Source organism: Papio anubis, chromosome 11 (assembly GCF_008728515.1).
Source record: "Papio anubis isolate 15944 chromosome 11, Panubis1.0, whole genome shotgun sequence".
In the NCBI taxonomy this organism is placed as follows: Eukaryota; Metazoa; Chordata; class Mammalia; order Primates; family Cercopithecidae; genus Papio; species Papio anubis.
In genome coordinates, this window is record NC_044986.1 from 10,862,784 (window position 1) to 10,878,436 (window position 15,653).

The 15,653-nt window shown below is 36.5% G+C and overlaps 1 protein-coding gene across 11 annotated transcripts in view; it reads right to left on the reverse strand.

Moving 5' to 3' along the window:
- PLEKHA1 (pleckstrin homology domain containing A1) overlaps positions 1 to 15,653 on the reverse strand; it is a 58,064-nt gene that overhangs the window by 8,679 nt on the left and 33,732 nt on the right. For all 11 annotated transcript variants that reach the window (XM_003904347.3, XM_021943800.2, XM_021943798.2 and 8 more), the window contains exons 6-8: positions 11,016 to 11,141; positions 7,688 to 7,831; positions 5,672 to 5,740 (exon numbers count right to left, since the gene is read on the reverse strand). In XM_003904347.3, coding sequence (XP_003904396.1) covers positions 5,672 to 5,740; positions 7,688 to 7,831; positions 11,016 to 11,141 — 339 coding nt within the window. The remainder of the gene's footprint in view (positions 1 to 5,671; positions 5,741 to 7,687; positions 7,832 to 11,015; positions 11,142 to 15,653) is intronic.

A 15,653-nucleotide genomic window follows, 5' to 3' on the forward strand; every position in this document is an offset into this window, starting at 1 on the left:
AAGTATCTCACCCAAGGTTACAAAGTAGATATAAGATACAAATATAAAATAAAACTGGTTCCTAATAGCGTATTTCTAGTATACATTCCATAAAATACAATATACATATTTCATTGAATATGACAGCATGAAATTAAGACATATCATTACTTTATGTAGCACCAAAAATAAAACTAAACCATGACAGAGCGCTTTTTTTTTTTTTTTTTTTTTTTTTCGAGACAGAGTTTTGCTCTTGTTGCCCAGGCTGGAGTGCAATGGCGTGATCTCGGCTCACTGCAACTTCTGCCTCCTGGGTTCAAGGGGATTCTCCTGCCTCAGCCTCCCAAGTAGCTGAAATTACAGGCGCCCGCCACCACGCCCAGCTAATTTTTGCATTTTTATTAGAGACGGGGTTTTACCATGTTGGCCAGACTGGTCTCAAACTCCTGACCCCTGGTGATCCGCCCACCTCAGCCTCCCAAAGTGCTGGGATTACAGGCGTGAGCCACTGCGCCCAGCCAGGAGTGCTTTTTTTTTTAAAAAAAATCACAGATCTTTTAAAAAAAGTTTTACAAAATAGTTTAATTATGAAATAATTTATCACTTAATGAGATTTAGAAAAATAGTACAAAGAATTTCTGTATAACCTACACCTTGTTTTCTAAGCTGTTAATATTTTACATCTGCTTTATCATTATCTGTTTATGTTTATATATGTGTGTGAGAGAGTATATGTATATATATAGATTCCTGAAATGCTTGAAGGTAAGTTGTAAATATGATGTATCTTTACTAAATACTTCAGTGTGTATTTCCTAAAACATGGATGTGCCCTTGCATAACCACAGTGCAATTATGAAAACTGGAAACTCAATACTGATGCAATACTATAATCTACAGACCATCTTCAGATTTCATTAACTGCCCTACTCGTATTCTTTACAGCACAAAAACTATTTTCTGATCCAGAGTTAAATCCAGGATCATACCATGTATGTAGCTGTCATGTCTCCTTTAACTGTGGAATAGTTCTTCATTCATTTTTCAGAGTTTAAAAAAGTCCAGGCCAGTTATTTTTGTAGAACACTTGCCAGTTTGAGTTTGTCTGACATTTGTGCTGAGATTCGGGTTATACATTTTTGACAGGAAGCCACAGGCATGACACTGTTCTTCTCAGTGGACCACTATTAGGACGTACACACCCGATGGTGGCTTGTCCTGTCACTGGGGTGTTAACCCTGATCTCTTGCTTAAGGCCATGTTTGCCAGTAACTGTAAAATTACTTTTTCTCTTTGTCATTGTTAAGTATCTTGTGGGGAGATACTTGGAGCCTATAATAATACCAGGTTTCCCATCATAATTTTGCAACTAGTTTTATCAAACACTGAAAACTCTTGCTTGAAACCATTACTAGTGGCTGCCAAATGGTGATTTTTCTAACCCCATCAATCTATCTACATATATTAAATAGAATTTTACTCTAAGGAAATATTTTTCCTTCTCCATTTAGTTATTCACAACTTATTTTATTCTATGGGTTATATTCCATTACTATAATTACTTATCTTGTTTTTAAATTGTCTGCATTTTGGTCAGTCCCTTCAAGGTAATTTCTGTGTCCTTTTGACATGTTCCATTCATTCTCTAAGCCACTTCCTTATTCTCTGGCACAACTTCACTTTCTGAGCTGTTTGTACTTTATACGCCCCAACTCTGAAATCAGTCACATCGCCGAGGGTTCCTGATTCCTTTTGTTTACAGAATGGCATTTACACTTGCTTTTGGGAAGGGTAGGTGGGGATTTGCCAATCTCTTCACTCAGCCACAACCTTCTCATGACAAATGAGAATATTTCATTGCAGTTTTAATTTGCATTTCTCTAATTATCAGTGATGCTGAATTTTTTAAATATTTTAAGATCTATTTAAATTTTTAAATGAATTGTCTATTCATGTCTTTTGTTCATTTGCCTACCAGATATTTTCCCCTCCATTTTCTCTCTTTTTTTAATGTTTGAAACAAACATTAATTTATACAAGGATTGAAAATACAGCACAAAGAACTAATTTTCCTGAACCATTTCAGAGTGAGCTGCTGACCTGTCCCACATGACCCCTGAATACTTTTCCTACAAAGACATTCTCTTACATAATCACAATACAATCATCAGAATCAGAAAACTGTGCCCAAAATGTCTTTTATTAGAGCAAAAGGATTCAGTTCAGAAGCACGAACACCATCTGCTTGTCAAATATTTTCTTTCCCTCAGTCTGGAACAGTTCCTCATTATTTCCTTGACTTTCATAATCTTCACTCTATGAAGACTGCAAGGTAGTTATTTTGTAGAATTTCCCTCATTTGGGTGTGCCTCATGATGGGATTCTGATTACATACCTTGGGCAGGGGTATCACAGAAGTGATGCTGTCTTCGTCTTCCGCTGTCCTGTCAGGTGATTTCAATTTATCTCATTACCAATGACATTCACTTTAATCATCTGACCAACCTGAGTAAAGTGGTATCTGCCAGGTTTCCTCATTGTAATGCTATTCTTTTCCCCCTTGTACAATACTTAATACCTATTTTAGTAGATAGGTACTTTGAAACTATGTAAATATCTTATTCCTCATCATACATATAGATATACATCCATTCATCAAAAAGTATTGTTTCTCTGAACAAGATTTGGCTTCTATTATCCTTAACATAGTTCTTGATTTTATCAGTATGTATGTGACCATTCTCCCATCTCTACCACCACCCCTTCCCCATGTGGATGCCCTTCTCTCCCTACTCCACGTGGGGCTAACCCCCCAAGAGGACAGCCTCCTTGTCCTGCATAGGCTCTGACACCCACACAAGGCCGCAATGGTCCCTCTTGGATGCCTATGTTGCTTTGCCTCACCTAATAAACAGGGGTCTGAATTGTTTGGGATTGATGGAAGGAAAAGAGGGCAAAGTAGGTGAGGAAAAATCCCCTCAGTTTTTAAGATTCCTTATAAGTTTTATCTCTAATATATGTTGCAAATATTTTCACCAGTTTTTCGGCTGTGCATTTAAGTCTTTTATACTTATTTTTAAATTTTTTAAATGATCTTTTAGAGATACACACTGAGATATTTATGGATGAAATGGAATATCTAGGATTTGCCTCAAAATATGAAGCAGGAGGTGGGTGGTGAAACAGAAGAAACAAGACGAGCTGAGCCATATGTTAACAATTATGACATCTAGGTGATGGGTATATGCAGGTTCCATGTATTATTTCTGTCTACTGAAAGTGTATGTTTACACTTTTCCATGATGAAAAGGTTTTATAAAAGAGCCCATTTACACTTTAAACATTTTTATCATGTATTATTCTTGAGCATATATAAAAAAGAAAAATATAAACAAGATAAACTGGTTACAGTTTTTAAGATTTCACATTCAGATTCCAGATCTTCTGAATCACTTTTTGACTTAGAGCCACCAATGTCCATGTTTTTCACTCCAAGTCATTCTTTGTGCCAAAAAGAGTGTTGGTGATGCAGCATTTAAGAATGCTTCATAGTGTCCCTGAGATTTCCTCCCAAGCTGCCAGCACCCTTTCCTGCACATGCTGATGCCGGTGTCTTCTGGATTTTACCCAAAGGTACTGTGCATATGGCAAGCAGTCAACTACAGCACAGCTGCAGCCTGGCTGCCCCTCACCCTTAGCAACTCTAAGACATACCGTTAAGATTTCAGAAATGTTAAAACTGGGGGACAGGGAGCTGAGACAAGAACTATTACAGAAATACTAAGTTTTGAAAACCTGTATGCTGGGCATTATTCTGTGAAATTTGAGAGGAAGAACAAAGAACTACCAGAGGAGATAAACTATACCCTGTAAAATTAGGAAAACTTAAGTATAGTTATAATTACTGACCTTTAAAGGTTTTCGGCTTTATCTGCAATTTCTAAATACTAAAAATAATCCAAATTATTAAAACTACTGTTGATGATGGGGGGACATGTCAATTTCCCCATCAAAACTGAACTCCTGAAGGCCAGAGAACTTTGCTAATTATTCTCTTTTATTTCCAGTTCCCAGAAGAGTGCACCAAGTTCATGGAGAGCTCAATGAATGTCTGTTGCATGAATGACTCTTCCCAGGAGTATTGGCATTAAATAAAATCAATGAGACAACCTGCTAACCAAGCACAAGTGTAGCCTCTGAGACAACAAGGCAGGTACTTTCTGAACCAAGTAACTACTACTTCCAGTTGAGGCTCTTAAGCTTTGAGAAAGCCCCATGCTAAAATGACTCTTCTGGCTATGCTATGCCATTTTTCATTCATTCAAAGACACTTATTATCTACCAAGTGCCAGACCCTGTGATCATAAAAGACTACAAGAGTCTTTACCCTTAAGAAGCTCATTTAATTTAGTTGCAAAGACAAGAATGCACGTGACTGCCAAACCCTGGGAAGAACATTATGATACAAATATGCACAGGGTACCACAGGGCACATAAGGAGAAGACACTTAACCCAGAGTCTAAAAGCTTCCCAGAAGAGCTGACTCCTGAGGTGAATCTTAAAATATCCCCTTCCTATACACTAGTGCTCTGCTAGCAAATACAGTGGCCATTGTGTGTAATGATGTAAATTTAAATTAATTAAAATGAAATAAAGTCAGTTCCTCAGCCACACTAGCCACATTTCCAGCACTCAACAGCTACATGTAGCTAGTGCCCTTGGACAATACAGATACGGCACATTTCCATTTGTGCAGAAAGTTCTAATGGACAATGCTGTTCTGGTGACTTCATTCAAATAAAGCATAAGGTTCCCTTCTCAAAGGTCCCACACAAAAAGAAGAGTTAGGATAAACATTTATACTACAGAATTGCATTCAATTTATCCAAAAAGCTATTTCAGGACTCAGGTCACCCTACAATACTTTAAATAAGGATGCAACTCAAACAAGGCAAAGAGGGAATTTCAATTTCTGATTCTACCTTCAGGGAGGATAAAAACATCTTATGTGAAGTGATTTATGAGTCAATGTGAAATAGGTAAAGAAAATCTCAAGAGAAGGTAGAAATACAGAGGGTTAAATGTTGACTTTTACAGATAGAATTCTTTACACCACTTTCGGCACTGTAATGTTACTCTTTTTCAGCCTTTGTATAATACTTAATACCTATTTTAGTAGATAGGTACTTTGAAACTATGCAAATATCTAATTCCTCATCATACATACAAATATACATTCATTCACCAAAAAGTATTATTTCTCTGACAAGACTTGGCTTCTATTATCCTTAATATAGTTCCTGATTTTATCAATCAGTGTGTATGTGACCATTCTCCCATCTCTGCCATCACCCCTTCCCCATGTGGATGTCCTTCTCTCCCTACTCCGCGTGGGGCTAACCCCCCAAGAGGACAGCCCCTTTAGTGGAAATTTATAGACTACAGGATTCTGAGATCTTCAGATCTTTCAAGGTAGAATGCCGCTTTGAAGATAGGATCTTTTTACTTAACAATGTATTTAAGAAAAATATCATTAACCAAAAGCATCACAGCCAAATAAACTGTATGTACCTCTAAAAACTAGACTTATTCTAAAACTAGAGAACAGTACAAGAAATTACATATAATCACTACAATGCAACACTTCTCAAACATTCTTACAGCAACATTTATCACATAACAACATACCAGTTCAGATTTGAAGTAGCCTATTGTGTTTTCATCCAACTGAAAATATCTTCTCTTCCAGTTTTTCATCTACCGGAGATGAACACAGACATAAGACTTGTGTTTCTAAGAATGTCAAATGTTAGTCACCACTTAATTACCCTGATATGAATCCACAATCAGACATGCCAAGCACTAAAAAATCTCATTACTTCCCTTAGAGATGCGATAAATTAAACCTCATCCCTCTCTAGCTACCCAGGCTTTGAATTCCTAATTCAATTTTTGGTGCCTGGCTTTCATCTTTTATTGTATGATTTTATGTGGGTTTTTTTTTTTTTTTTTTTGAGACAGAGTCTTGCTCTGTCGCCCAGGCTGGAGTGCAATGGCGCGATCTCGGCTCACTACAACCTCTGCCTTCCGGGTTCAAGCAATTCTCCTGCGTCAGCCTCCCAAGTAGCTGGGATTACAGGCGCCTGCCACTATTCCCAGCTAATTTTTGTATTTTTAGTAGAGACAGTGTTTCACCATGTGAGTCAGGCTAGTCTCAAACTCCCGACCTCAGATGATCCACCCACCTCGGCCTCCTAAAATGCTGGGATTACACGCGTGAGCCACCGTGCCCAGCCTATTTCATATCTTTAGTGTTACAACTTTTTTTTTTTTTTAAAAGCACCTCCCCTTCCTCCTACTCCCCACCCCGCCCCCGCCCGCCCCATGTAAAGAGCAAACACAGGAAATGTTATTAAACCACATCAAGTTTCTCCATCTGTAAAAATGCATGAATTCTTCCACAAGTACTTTATACGTAGTAGTAAAGCACTAAATATTTAATAAAGTAAACCTATTTTGTACACACATTTTTTGTCAATAAAATATAGTTCTTGCAAAAGTACTTAAGTATCTCTGACTGGTATTTTGGACTTAAGAGTAAAACAAAAAGGAACCATCAGGCTATGATGTTCAGTTGTGTGTAAATTAGGGATTTCAATCTACACACAACAGAGCATCACAGCCTGATGAGAATTCTGAGTCTACCCGCAGACATTCTACAGTAAGAAAACCCTGCCCTCACCGGCATTTTTGTCCTCAGCCTAAAGCAGGTCAAACAGGTGAAAGGACATTCCCCTGGCTGCCCTAAAACAATTAAGAGTTGCCAAAAAGTGATGAGAAATCAAACAGAACCACCAAAATAATTTTTAAGTATTTCTTTACTCAGACTTAAACATTTCCAAACTTCACAGTTAATTTTCTCATGAAATTCTAAAGATTTAGTTCACACAGAAAGAATGGCTTAAATACTAAGGTATGTTGCAACCTTAGAAATACTGGTAAATTTACTTGCTCTTGCAAAAAATTCATCATGGAACTATGTGGGAATACCTGGGCTAACCCATAACAGCTTTTACTAAGTACCAGGTGCTGTGCAAAGGGAAACACACCTTTTTTATTTACATCTCTTAAAAAAACAAAAACAAAACAAAACCCTAGATGGTAGGTTTTATATGATATTTCTTAAGACAGAAACTGAGGGCCTGAGAGGTTAAGTAAGTAGCCCAAGGTCAGAGAGCTTACCACTGAGGTCAGCCCAATGCCTAATCAAGGAAGAGACCCTCCTATGCCCCACTCTTTCTCCTGCCCCTGGCCTGCCATCTCCCCACTAAAGCTCTCGATCCCTGACCCACTCCTGAGGATGAGTAGAGATCAATAGAAAAACTTTCTCTTTCCCTGACCCACTCCCGAGGATGAGCGGAGATCAATAGAAAAACTTTCTAAAACATTAAACTGTTAGGAAAGCTCATTTAAACTGAAAGTCAGTGGTAATGGGCATTAACTTTCCCGGCCCCATGCAAACCAAGCAAATAACAGCATTGAATTATAAACATAGAATATTCCCTATTTTATCTCCTGACTCTCCTCAGCATGCTGGTCTCTCACTTTGGGTCTTTCATAAAATAAAGCAATTTCCATGTTAATTTGAGTTTGCTAGAACATAATCCTTTTTCATTATTTCATGTATTTTGTTAAGCTACTCACCACTGCTCCTTGTTTTACACAATACCCAGCTTTGATAACTGCACTATCTTGAGGTGGTTTAGGAGTAAAGTAAGGAAGATGGCTTTGTGACCGTTTCAGATTATTTCTGTCAATTCTTTCACCACATTCATTTACTTCTTCTTTCTAAAATGAAGCACAATAAATAATTTTCTTGCTTGTTTAGCATACTTTTATTTCATGCTATCCCAGTAGAAAAATCTTAAAATCCACCTTAGATTAGTTACAAACAGATTTTTGAAGAGTTTTCTAATTAATCTGATATACTTACTCATAATTTTCCTGTCACTGATTAAAGCACAAATTTCTGTTCCTCTTGTTCTGCACAAGTCCTGCCACCAGTGCTCTTTTTTGGGGAAGGAGTTAACTTTTTATTTTGAAATTACACAGATTCACCAGAAGCCGCCCAAAAAAAGTACAACAGGTCCTATGTACCCTTTCACTAGTTTCCCCTCAAAGGGAAACTGTATAACATTATCAAAAACAAGAAAATGACATCGGCACAACCCACACACTATATTCGGATTCCACTAGCTTTACACACATTCGTTTGTCTATGTGTGTCTATACAGTTCCATGCAGTTTTATCACATGTGTAGATCTGTGTAATTACCACCACATTTAAGACCCAGAATTGGTCATCACCCCAAGGCTCCCTTGTAAACTTTAGAGCTCCTACCCCTAAATCACTTGGCAACCACTAATCTGTTCTCCAAGACTATAATTTTGACATTTTGAAAATATAATGTAAATGGAAACAAACAGGTTATCTTTTGAGATTACCGATTATCTTTTTTCACTCAGCATAATTCTCTAGAGATTCGTCCACGCTGTTCCTTATATCTAGAGTCATTCCTTTTTATTGCTGTATTTCCATGGTATGGATGGATGACCAGTTGTTTAACTGTTCACCCATTAAAGGACATTTGAGTTGTTTCCCGCTTTTAGCTATTAGGGAAAAACTGCTATCAACATTCACGCACAAGTTTCTATGTGAACATAATTTTCCCTTTCTCTACAATAAACACCTATGCCTGCAAATGCTGGGTTGTATAGTAATCACAAGCTTACTTTTATTAAAAACAACCACCAAAAAAAAAAAAAACACCAAACTGTTTTTCAGAGTGGCTATACGAATTTTCACTCCCACCAGCAACACCTGAGAGATGTTTCTCCTCATCCTTGGCAGCATTTGTGCTGTCACTTTTATTTTAGCCATTCTGATAGTGTGCAGTCATCTCTCATTGTGCTCTTACTTTGTATTTTTTCCCTACTAGCTAATGATGGTGAACATCTTTTCATGTGCTTACTTACCATCTGTGTATCTTTTATCTTTTGATGAAATATCTGTTCATGAATTTTCTAACTGGATTTCTTGGGTTTTTTACTGTTGGGTTCTGAGTTCTTTTTATGTTCTAGATAAAAGTCCTTTGTTGGACATGTGGTTTGCAAATTTTTCTCCTGGTTTGTAGCTTTTCATCCTCTTAAGAAGGGCTTTCATAGAGCAAGTATTTTTTATTTTGATGAGATCCAATTTACCAATTTTTGCCTTTTACAATAGATATATATTATTTTATAATTTTTAAAACTATACTACAAAATAAATGATGCAATAAACTTCTTTGAGAGTTTTAAAATTACACCCCCCCATTAAATCCTAGAAACGACTGAAATATCTATACCAAAATTACAATGCAACAAAATCTTAACTCTAGACAAAATTAAAACAGCCGCAGATACTAACTAATACAATATCTTAACACAACTACGGGAAAATAGTCTTACCCCTTATGTCAACATAGGTCATAATACCAGTGAAAGCAGCTTAATCTAGCTACATAGTAACCAGAAGGTTAATAGTTTAAAATCATTACTTTTGGAAAAAGTAAACACACAATTCTAGTTCATTTTTTAATCCAACTTTGGTGAAAAATGTAGGCTCTATGACAGCATAGAGCTGTCATATTTTGTTCATTTTGTTCACTTTGTCAATTTTCTTCATTAACATACCCTTTGCCAAGCATAAAGCACTCAATAGTTAATTAATTAATTAATGTTGTAAGATTTCTAATCCCACTAATCACCCTCCCATAGCAAAAGACCTGAAAAATGTGGGGTATAATACAATTTGACTTAAAAGATTTATAAAGTGTCAAAGTCTTATTTTAAGTTCAAAAGGCACACTGGTAATGAAAATACCCAAGCTTGGCAATACCAATTGATTACTTTAAAATTATTGCTTTCTCAACTACCAGTAACTTAGTAGCCATTACAAATTCATCCTTTTCAACAGCAAAACAAGAAATTCAAGCTCAGACAAGAGTTTTAATTTCATCAAAAATTGTTCATAAGGCCGGGCGCAGTGGCTCAAGCCTGTAATCCCAGCACTTTGGGAGGCCGAGATGGGCGGATCACGAGGTCAGGAGATGGAGACCATCCTGGCTAACATGGTGAAACCCCGTCTCTACTAAAATACAAAAAAAAAAAAAAAATTAGCCGGGCGAGGTGGCAGGCGCCTGTAATCCCAGCTACTCGGGAGGCTGAGGCAGGAGAATGGCGTGAACCCGGGAGGCGGGGCTTGCAGTGAGCTGAGATCTGGCCACTGCACTCCAGCCTGGGCGACAGAGCCAGACTCCATCTCAAAAAAAAAAAAAAAAAAAATTGTTCATAAATTTTATTTTTCCTAAAACTCAAATAAAGACTTAATTTAGCATACGGTTACTTCTGAAATATAATTGAGTTAAAATCCCAGTCCTCTGTTTAGCTCACTTAGGCCAGGTTGTAGAAAAAGTAGATTTTAAAAATTACTACTTGCAAACTCTTGTCTCAGCAATTTTATTTCTAGGAATTTCTCCTTTAAGAATATTCATCATAGCATTGTTGATAAAAGTAAAAGAAACAAAAAGGAAAAGGAACTCTATTTGTCCAATAGAGGATTTATAATTTATGGTAAATCCATGGAAGAACTACTATGCGCTCATTAAAAATGATGTAAAAGGATTTCTGATGACTTGGAAAATGTTCACGATGTAAGTGAAAAAATCTGTTTACAAAGTGTAATATACAACTCGTATCTCCATTTCTGAGGTGAAAAGTACACCGAAGAAAGGCTCAGAGAAATCATGATAAAGTGTTAAACGTTATGTAATTTCCAAATTTTTTATAATAAATACTTTTGAAATAAACAAAAATATTTATAGTAATTTAATATTATACTAATTCAGCAAAGATGCCCTGTTTTAGTTTTAATAATATAAAAATCAATATACAGTAATTAGACCCTCACGCAATAGAAGAGTTACCTAATTACCTGAGTGGGAGTAATGATGGGTACGCCACCAACAATATCAGTTCTGTAAGACACTTGCTTTTTCCCACATTCACCATGGCGACTTAGGTTATCAGAATTAGGCTGTGAGTCTGACTGCTTTGGTACCTGAAATAGTAAATAAAATGAATCATTTTGCAACCAGCATTATACATGTGAACCTATTTTCTCACAGAATTTCTAATTAATCGTCTGTTTGTATATAGTTGACAAATACATATAAAAATTATTTACAGTCCATATATGTACTCCTTTAAGTTACCACACTAATTTTTCTGTTAGAATAATACTTTATAATATAGCTATCACTTAATGAGTGCTTACTCGGGCAGGTACTATTTCATACATTTTTCTCCTTTACTACTCCTGTCTACCCTATGCATAGGGGCTCTGCCCCCACCTAAGAGATAAGGAAATAGGCTCAGGGGCATTAGGGAATATAGGTTTAGGTCCTGACTATAATACATTCTAGCCAAGTGTGTGTAATTCTGCCAAGCCCAACTGCTGTGCTCTAGACCCTGTTTACTGGCACACTTACTATTGGTTTACAGCTCTTTGCTGTTTTCTTCCCTTTCTCCATTCCTACCCATGATTCTGGGATTGTGGCATATTCAGTCTTTCCTGACTTCAAGACAGAGACTATTACCAAAACCATAGTGTATTCAATAAATGCTGAAAGACTCAATGGATGAATCCAACGTCAGCAGGAAAAATAGCAAAATTCTTAAAACACATCAGAATCCTGGCTAACCCGGTGAAACCCCGTCTCTACTAAAAAATACAAAAAACTAGAAGGGTGAGGTGGTGGGCGCCTGTAGTCCCAGCTACTCGGGAGGCTGAGGCAGGAGAATGGCGTAAACCCGGGAGGCGGAGCTTGCAGTGAGCTGAGATATGGCCACTGCACTCCAGCCTGGGTGACAGAGTGAGACTCCATCTCAAAAAAAAAAAACACATCAGAAGTTTCAAAACAAAACTTTTCATTAGAAATTTAAAGAAGGAATTCCAATACTTGGATCAATGATAAATCATTCACAAGTACAGGAAAACAATGACTGTGGTAACAGCAGAATCTCCTATTAACACCTCACTGAAGTGGATGAAAAAATCAAAGGTATCACAAATTTTTAACATATATTTTAGCTTTTCTTATGTGATCTACTCAGTAAATAAGATACTGAGTTAATCATTTCTATCTGTAGACTGTTAAGCACGTAGTCTATATTTAAATTATACATTTTTAAGGCTGTGAATAAAATGTAATCAAATCTGCTTAGCATCAATTATGATGTTGAACATGATTTAGTCTTTCTCCAATGATTTAAAGGGCATTTGGAACCTTGCAGTCTTTCAGAAACACTATGACAAATACTACTGACAATCACAGAAGTAGTGGTGTAGAAATATTTAACTTAAATAGTTTGCTTGTCATATAGCTAATTCTTGTTAATAGAGTACTGGTAGAACTACAAGACACCATTCACATTGTATTCAAAGGCTCAAACCATTTGCTAGTGTGATTCCAAAGCAGTGTGGTTTCTCAAACTTTAGAGTGCATAAGGTATCACCCAGGAAGATTATTTAAAACTTCAGATTCCCCTGCTTCGAACCCAGAAACTGACTCCACAAATCTATACTGCAGCCCAAAAACTTGCACTTTAAGCAAGAACACCAGACATTTTTGAGGCAGGAGTTTCAGAAACCGCATTGAGAAACACTCTCTAAAACCTGTGCTCTCCTTCTATACGATGCTACTCCCACCCGATTTGTAGAAAAGAGGGTATACAATGCAGATAAGGATTTGCAAAGCAGCATTTTGCAAAATATTTAGCAAACATGGTCCATGTGTATATGAAAGGACGCTGAGCTACAGTAAATCCCAATCCACACAAATGTAATTTATGGATATAATAAATGACTTGTCTCTTAGATGACTTCTAAAACTCCCCCTCCCTTCCTTCCCCACCTGCCGCCCTTGAAGTGGTTTCTCTCAGGCCTTAAGCCCAACCCTCCAGCCTCTGGTTCATATTCATACTACAATGCCCTCATCCGCAGAAACAAAAGAGAGAGAAAACAGGAAAGAGAAGAGAATCCTGAATACCTCTTGAATGCTTCTAAGAATGTGCACATTTTGGAGTGCTTTTTAAAGGCAATAAAATAATGAAGATAACTTTCCTTGTCAAATAAAATTAGGATACTATACCCTGGAACGATTTGCTAGGGAAGCCCATTATATTTTCTAATAAATAGCATCATATATTTCAATTATTCTGACAGAGAAAATATGGCCTGGTTATCTCACTGAGAACAGAAAACAGCATTAAGAGAACTTGAAGCCAGAGAGAAAACAATCTATTCAACTAGATTAGATGAGAGGTGCTGCTAAGAGGTGACCCATAAGAAAACCAGCCGTTATTCTCTCAAGAAGTTTACTCAGACATCGGAATTATTAAGAAAAACCTTTAAAATCGTTTTTAAAATACTGAAATTTATATTGGTTTTTCCATTTTTCTTAAATTACAGTATATTAAAAGTCCTTGCTCATGCTGTTAAGCTCACTGCTTCTAATTTGTCATTATAATAAAATCAAACGCTAATAGTTAACTTAGAACTGCATTTTACTATAAAAATTATCTAACTTTAATCATCTTATTCCCTAAGAACAAGAAAAGTTCAAGCAAAATATCCATGAATATGGATAACTCCTTTAAAAACGATAGGTACCACTAGAAAACATGGTCTACATTCAGCCATTAAGATAGACATTTTCAGGATACAACCCTACCCCAAACCACCCAACTGTCCAATGTAAATGAGAAAAGTGATTCCACTGGGCAGTTGGCATATATCAGACACCGAATCCACTTGGTTTCTTTGTCTACTGCCTTTCTCTCTTTCCTTGGCTTTCTATCTTTTTACGTCCCTGCATTTTGTGTAGGAGATCTGAATGTATTCTTGGCAGGCATTTCCATGTGATCCTAGTAGTAGGAAATTCTAATAGTAGGAAAAGAAAAGGTAAAAATAACTAGAGAATAAAGAGATGAACAAAACAGATTTAAGTATTTATGCGTGAAATACATAAAAATGCTGCAGGTTTCTCAAAAGTTAAAAGGAAAGTTGATATTCAATTCACTGAATGATAATGTAGTGTTGGGCTAGGTGCAGTGGCTCACGCCTGTAATCCCAGCACTTTGGGAGGCCGAGCTGGGTGGATCATTCAAGGCCAGGAGTTTTAAAACCAACCTGGACAACATGACGAAATCCAGTCTCTACTAAAAATACAAAAATTAGCCGGGTGTGGTGGCGCACACCTGTAATCCCAGCTACTCAGGAGGCTGAGGCGCAAGAATCACTTAGAACCCCAGAGGCGGAGGCTGCAGCGAGCTAGGATAGCACCACTGTACTCCAGCCTGGGCAACAGAGGGACACTCCATCTCAAAAAAAAAAAAAAAGGAGGAAAGAAAGAAAGAAAGAAATAGCGATAATGTTCAATTCACTTCACTGAGAATAAAAATCCTTAGTGCAGACACACACTCCCATGTCTTACAATCTTTCTGAGAATTCTACATCTACTTGTTTCCAGTTTCTATTAAAAATATACCAAACTTGTGGAGTTTCTGCCACAAATTCAAAGGACTAATTTTTAGATTCAAATCGAATATTTATTTTTAAATTTTAAAAAAGACATGTTTAAAAACAGTGGCTCTCTGTTCAGGAATAAACCATATATATCTTAGACATTCCTTAATAATCAATAAGGAAACAGAAACCACCATATTTATGTTGTTATTACTATAAATGAACAGTGGAAAGCATACTTTAAAATTTGATTTTCCTCACTCCAGTCACTGATACTCCCCCTTCAGGGATGATTCTCCCACTGTTGCTCTTTTCCTTTTTGTGCGTGTGTAATACAGATGGTCCAGGATTTACAATGGTTCAACTAACAATTTTTCAACTTTATAGTGGGTTTGTTGGGGTACTAAATAGATTTCCAACTTGTGTTTTTGCCTTACAATGGGTTTATAAGGATGTAACCCCATCATAAGTTGAAAAGCAACTGTAAAGGGTAAAGAATTTCAAGTGGCACCTATCTAGACTTAAGAAAAGTAAGGAAAGTCACAGAGTTGGAGGATAAAGGATTAAAATGGCAATATATTATAATTAGGAAATAGCTTAAAAATCATCATTCCCTTACCCATTGCCCTCTAACCACCTCTATTTTGAAACCACACATTTCCAAACTCTAATTTCAGATTTCTAAAACTTTAAAATTTACTTATCACACAGTACTTAGCAGACCACTAAAAGACCACTAAATTACACAGTTCACCAAAATGAGAGTGATTCCATAGAAAGATTTATGTATTAAGTACATATATCAAAATGTACATTTTAAGTTTTCAAATAATCTACATGTAAATCATCAGCAATGTTCACAGGAAAATATAACAAATTAGAGATTCCACACTTTAATACACTTAATATATAAAATGCACATAAAACTGGTAAGATTTTTAAGGAATAAAATTAACATAAAGCATATCTTATTAAAGCATGGGAAATTATTTCATTGCTATCCTGAGTTAAATGTGTGTCTATCTAAAGTTTATTTTTAATAAG